General features: G+C 41.6%; 1 protein-coding gene across 1 annotated transcript in view; it reads right to left on the reverse strand.

The window, feature by feature from the left end:
- Positions 1–5,000, reverse strand: part of LOC118764392 (low-density lipoprotein receptor-related protein 2-like) — a 280,304-nt gene that overhangs the window by 6,318 nt on the left and 268,986 nt on the right. Inside the window, exons 19-21 of the mRNA XM_036505163.1 lie at positions 4,351–4,604; positions 2,953–3,127; positions 1,577–1,802 (exon numbers count right to left, since the gene is read on the reverse strand). Of these exons, the coding sequence (XP_036361056.1) occupies positions 1,577–1,802; positions 2,953–3,127; positions 4,351–4,604 (655 nt within the window). The remainder of the gene's footprint in view (positions 1–1,576; positions 1,803–2,952; positions 3,128–4,350; positions 4,605–5,000) is intronic.

Here is a 5,000-nt window from a genome sequence, read left to right on the forward strand (position 1 = left end):
CGTGGCTATGATCAGTGGTGGACTGGGTCTAAAAATATTGGTTGCCAGGAGACTAAGGGGGCCCACCCACAACTAGAATGCTATCATTTTAATTTTTTATTTTTTTGTTAAACATATTCTTTTCAACAAACACAGCCAGGTTGAAATAATGCATTCTTCCAGGAGTGAATAAAAGATTCTCAAGCTTGAGGAGATAGGCCCCTTAGATACTAACATCCCCACCCCCATATGGATTCTAATGGCACAGCGGCCCACTTGCCATCGAGCAACCTGGCAACCTGGCCACTCCGCCACTGGCTATGCTGCTACCTCACAACTTCTGCTCATGATTAGAGATGCACATATCGTCAGCCACCAAAAGACATGCTCAGCTGGTTAAGGTCAAACAACAAACAAGCAGATCTGTGGTACTGAGTAGAATATTTGCTGTTGCCCATCTTTTATACCCACAAGGGGCTAAACACAGAGGGGACAAACAAGGACAGACATAGGTATTAAGTCGATTACATCGACCCCAGTGCATAACTGGTACTTAATTTATTGACCCCGAAAGGATGAAAGGCAAAGTCGACCTTGGCGGAATTCGAACTCACAACGTAATGCAGACGAAATACCGCTAAGCATTTCGCCCGGCGTGCTAACGTTTCTGCCAGCTCGCTCATCTTTTATACCAAAACAAAACAATGTACATGATAACACTTCCAATCAGTTAAGATCAGAAGCCATGAGAGCCACTGTCTGGTACTGCATCAGGGCATTATTAATATTATTATTATTATTATTATTATTATTATTATTATTATTATTATTATTATTAAGGCTCTGAGTTTGGTAGAATTGTTAGCATGTTGAGCAAAATTCTAAACATTATTTCTTCCATCTTTATGTTCTGAGCTCAAATTCCTCCAAGGTTGACTTTGCCTTTCATTCTTTCAGGGTTGACAAAATAAGCATCGTTTGAGCACCGGGGTCGATGTAATTGAATAGTTCTTTCCAAGGCCTTGCAGTAACCATTAGTAATTCTAGTTATCCTTTCTTTCCCAAAACATTGGCTTTCTGGAATGCCCTCCCAGCTTATATCTTTTCCGATAGGGGTTGACTAACAGAAGTCTAAGAGAAAAATGAATGGCATCATTTTTCACTGGTCTTGGAGGATCTCCAGAGGTGATGGGCACTGCCTCTTCTAGATTCAATAAATAATACATATATGTGTGTGTGTGTGTGTGTGAGTGTGAAACATGTCTTTATAGTTGGTTATTTCACTTTGCAACCATGTTCTTTCCCCGAAATCTCAGGCCTATAGTAGAAAGAACCCACTACACTCTCGGAGTGGTTGGCGTTAGGAAGGGCATCCAGCTGTAGAAACTCTGCTAGATGAAGATTGGAGCCTGGTGCAGCCATCTGGTTCGCCAGCCCTCAGTCAAAATCGTCCAACCCATGCTAGCATGGAAAGCGGACATTAAACGATGATGATGATGATGATGATGATTATTACCATCTTCTTAAATGAAAAGATGAAGAATGAAAAGGGAAAAAAGCAAAATGAATCTAAAAATGAAGGGACTTCTCCACTTACGATATTTGTTCCAGTTATAGACCACTTTTAAGGTTCCTAAACGAGCAATATTGGTTTTCATTGTAGTGCTGCCATAGTTCAATGCTGACAAAGACACATAACTTAATGTTTCCAAATCTTTCTGAGCATAATAAAGATATCCTTTATACACAGCAATACCAGTTACAAAGTTAAGGCCGTTGAGTATCACTTCACGTTCGCTTCTCAGGATGTCATATTTTTCTATCTGCAGCAAAATATATAAAAACCAACAAACATTAACAACATTGATAAATAACAAAAATTCGGTAATTTCTCACTTCATACTCATATTTCTTCATCTTCTTTACAGCTAATACTACTCACCCAGTACTTTACAGCTAGTACTACTCATATATTACAGGGTATCTATATATCTCCTCTGTAACAGGACACATGTGCGCTCGTTGCTCTCTCACATTTCAGCCTCTCAATGCTAGACATGGAGCCATGTCCCCCTCTCAAATACCTGCCTCACCATATTCTTTTATTCTTTTACTTGTTCCAGCAACATACTGGCAGTTTAATGGCTGGTGCAAAATTTTGAACTTGATGTAAAAGAAAATTCCTAAACACCAAGTTTTGAAGTGATTCTTTCTCAAGACAGTAGACTCACCATGGCAGGCATTCAAAACTTCTTCATGACGGACGGAAACACATTGATGATATAAAGGCTGGCACAAATGTTTTAGCTTGATGTAAGAGAGAATTCCTAAACACCCCCTCCTGTAAATTTTAATCTCCTTCCAGCCCCATTTAGACCCATTTTCACATAAAAATCCAATTTGTATCAACGTAATAATTCCCTGTTCTAAAAGACCTGTGGCGGGAATATTTAAACTTTTGTGGCTGTCAACGCTTTCTCTCTATAGATGCAGACAGACGTACAGTGAGAGGGGTGGTGGGAGAAAGAGTGATACAGAGATGGTGAAGCTGTCAAACATCGTTATAGAGGGAAATTGGAGAGAAAGAAGGAAAGAGAGAGAGAGACAGAAGAAGGCAGGGTGATATGCGAAAGTGAGAAATAACAAACACTTGTAAAAGTGTGGATTTTTGTTGCCCTAGTAACCACAGCTTTTGAGACAGTGGTTTCTAACCTAGTCTACTCACTTCCACACCTCTTTTTACATGTTCCTGTAAATTTTGGAGCCAATCCGACCCCATCTACTGGCCCTTAACCCGTTCCAATCCCAAAATGAGACAAACTTTTCACATTTTAGCTTTATAGATATTAATGTATATATATATATATATATACACACACAAACTAACAAAAATTAGTACAGGAAAGATGTTTACAAAAATGTATAGCATCGTGAAGACTAGATTCTATGTCTGAATTCAGTGCAGTTACTTACCTTACCAAGCTGGCTATCAGACCAATATAAAATTGGGTCACTTGGATCTTTTGTGAGGAAACCTGGTGTTTGCATATTATCCTTAACAAGTATCTGTGGGTCAGAACCATCCATTTTAACAGCACCAATTTTAACAGGAATATCGTAACTTCCTTTGTCTGTCCAGTAAAGAAATCTAAGAAGAAAGGAAAAAAAGAAGAGACTCATATGTTTGCGTTTGGCTCTGACCACCACCATCACCATCATCATCATTTAACCTCTGCCCTCCATGCTGGTCTGGGTTAGAATGGTTTGACTGGAGCTAAGAAGGCCAAGAGCTGTATCAGGTTCCATTGTCCGCTTTGCTATGCTTTCTACCGTTGGACACCCTTCCTCATGCCAACCACTATACAGAATGTACTGGGTGCACTGACAGGGTCTCCTACAAGACAAACCTCCCTCAGCTGGGAGGGGAAGGAGTATTGAAGGAAGTGGCTTTGAGCCAGGTGATGAGCGGTTGGAAGTATGGAGGGACAGAGATAGGTGTGTTGCCGTAGGGGAGAACACATGGATACCCCAGTAGGAAAAGGAAAGAAAGGAGAGTGAGTTAGAGAGTAATATGAGTGAGAGTGAGAGAGAGATGGTGGTGGAGTTGCTCCCAAGGGACAATGGGTGGTGGTGGTAATAAGTGAGGTTAGCCAGTGGCACGTAAAAAGCACTATCCGATTGTGGCCGAGGCCAGTCTCACCTGGCCCCTGTGCCGGTGGCACGTAAAAAGCACCATCCGACCGTGGCCGTTTGCCAGCCCCGTCTGGCACCTGTGCCAGTGGCATGTAAAAGGCACCCACTACACTCACTGAGTGGTTGGCATTAGGAAGGGCATCCAGCTGTAGAAACATTGCCAGATCAGACTGGGCCTGGTACAGCCTTCTGGCTTCCCAGACCCCAGTTGAACTGTCCAACCCATGCTAGCATGGAAAGCGGACGCTAAATGATGATGATGATGATATAGGGACTTGGACTGGGTGAGAAGGTATAGGGATAGCGGTGTCTGTAGCAAACGATGGGTGGGGATATAGGAGTTGGTTGAGGTGTGTGTGTGGGGTGGTGGTGGCAAAGTCGACCTCGGCAAAATTTGAACACAGAATGTAAAGGCAAATGAAAGGCTGCAAAGCATTTTTCTTGGCATGCAAATTGAGGGAGGGGTAAGATGATGAAATCGCCCCCAGTACATGACTGGTACTTATTTTATGAACAACCAAAAGAATGAAAGGCAAAGTCATCCTCAGCAAAATTTGAACACAGAATGAAAGGTTGCAAAGCATTTTGCCTGGTATGCCAGCAATTCTGCCAGCTTCCCATCTTACCCTGAAGAAATATGGAGAAGAATGCAATGAGAAGAATAAAAATCTCACAAACCCATTGGTTGGATCCAGGCAGAGAGATGTTGGAAATGAAACATCTGTTTGATTCCCGGAGTTTCCTAAAACAATTTTGTGAATAGTAAAGTTACTATTCATCTTCATAACATGTATGCTCTTCGAATTTGTGCTGCTCCAGAACAAATTTCCTGAAATCCAATCAATTGCAAGGGAATTTGGTTTACCTAGAAATAGTTCTGCCGGCCAAGAGGTCTTGTTTTGACCACTTGCTGTGATCTGGGTAATTGTTTGCTGCAAGAAAATAATAATTTAAGTTAAAATCATAAAAATGTAAATAGCATTTTTGTAAAATTATGAAATTTCCACTAAACATTTCAAACCCTGTTCGTGATATACTGCAAAGACATTTATACTTTGATTAAGTGGCCGAAGCCAGTGACACATGAAAAGCTTCTGTCAAGTCTTGGGCCTCACGAAGGCAATGACCGAGACCTTTGGCATTATATTGTGCTTGAAGAAAAGACCCGTCAGGCCAAGCAAAATCACAGTCATAGCAGATACCAGTATTGCACAAATGGCACCTGTGCTGGTGGCACGTAAAAGCACCCATTACATTCTTGGAGTGGTTGGTGCTAGGAAGGGTATCCAGCTGTAGAAGCCATACCAAATCAGACTGGGGTCTAGTGC

Source organism: Octopus sinensis, linkage group LG8 (assembly GCF_006345805.1).
Source record: "Octopus sinensis linkage group LG8, ASM634580v1, whole genome shotgun sequence".
Classification (NCBI taxonomy): domain Eukaryota; kingdom Metazoa; phylum Mollusca; class Cephalopoda; order Octopoda; family Octopodidae; genus Octopus; species Octopus sinensis.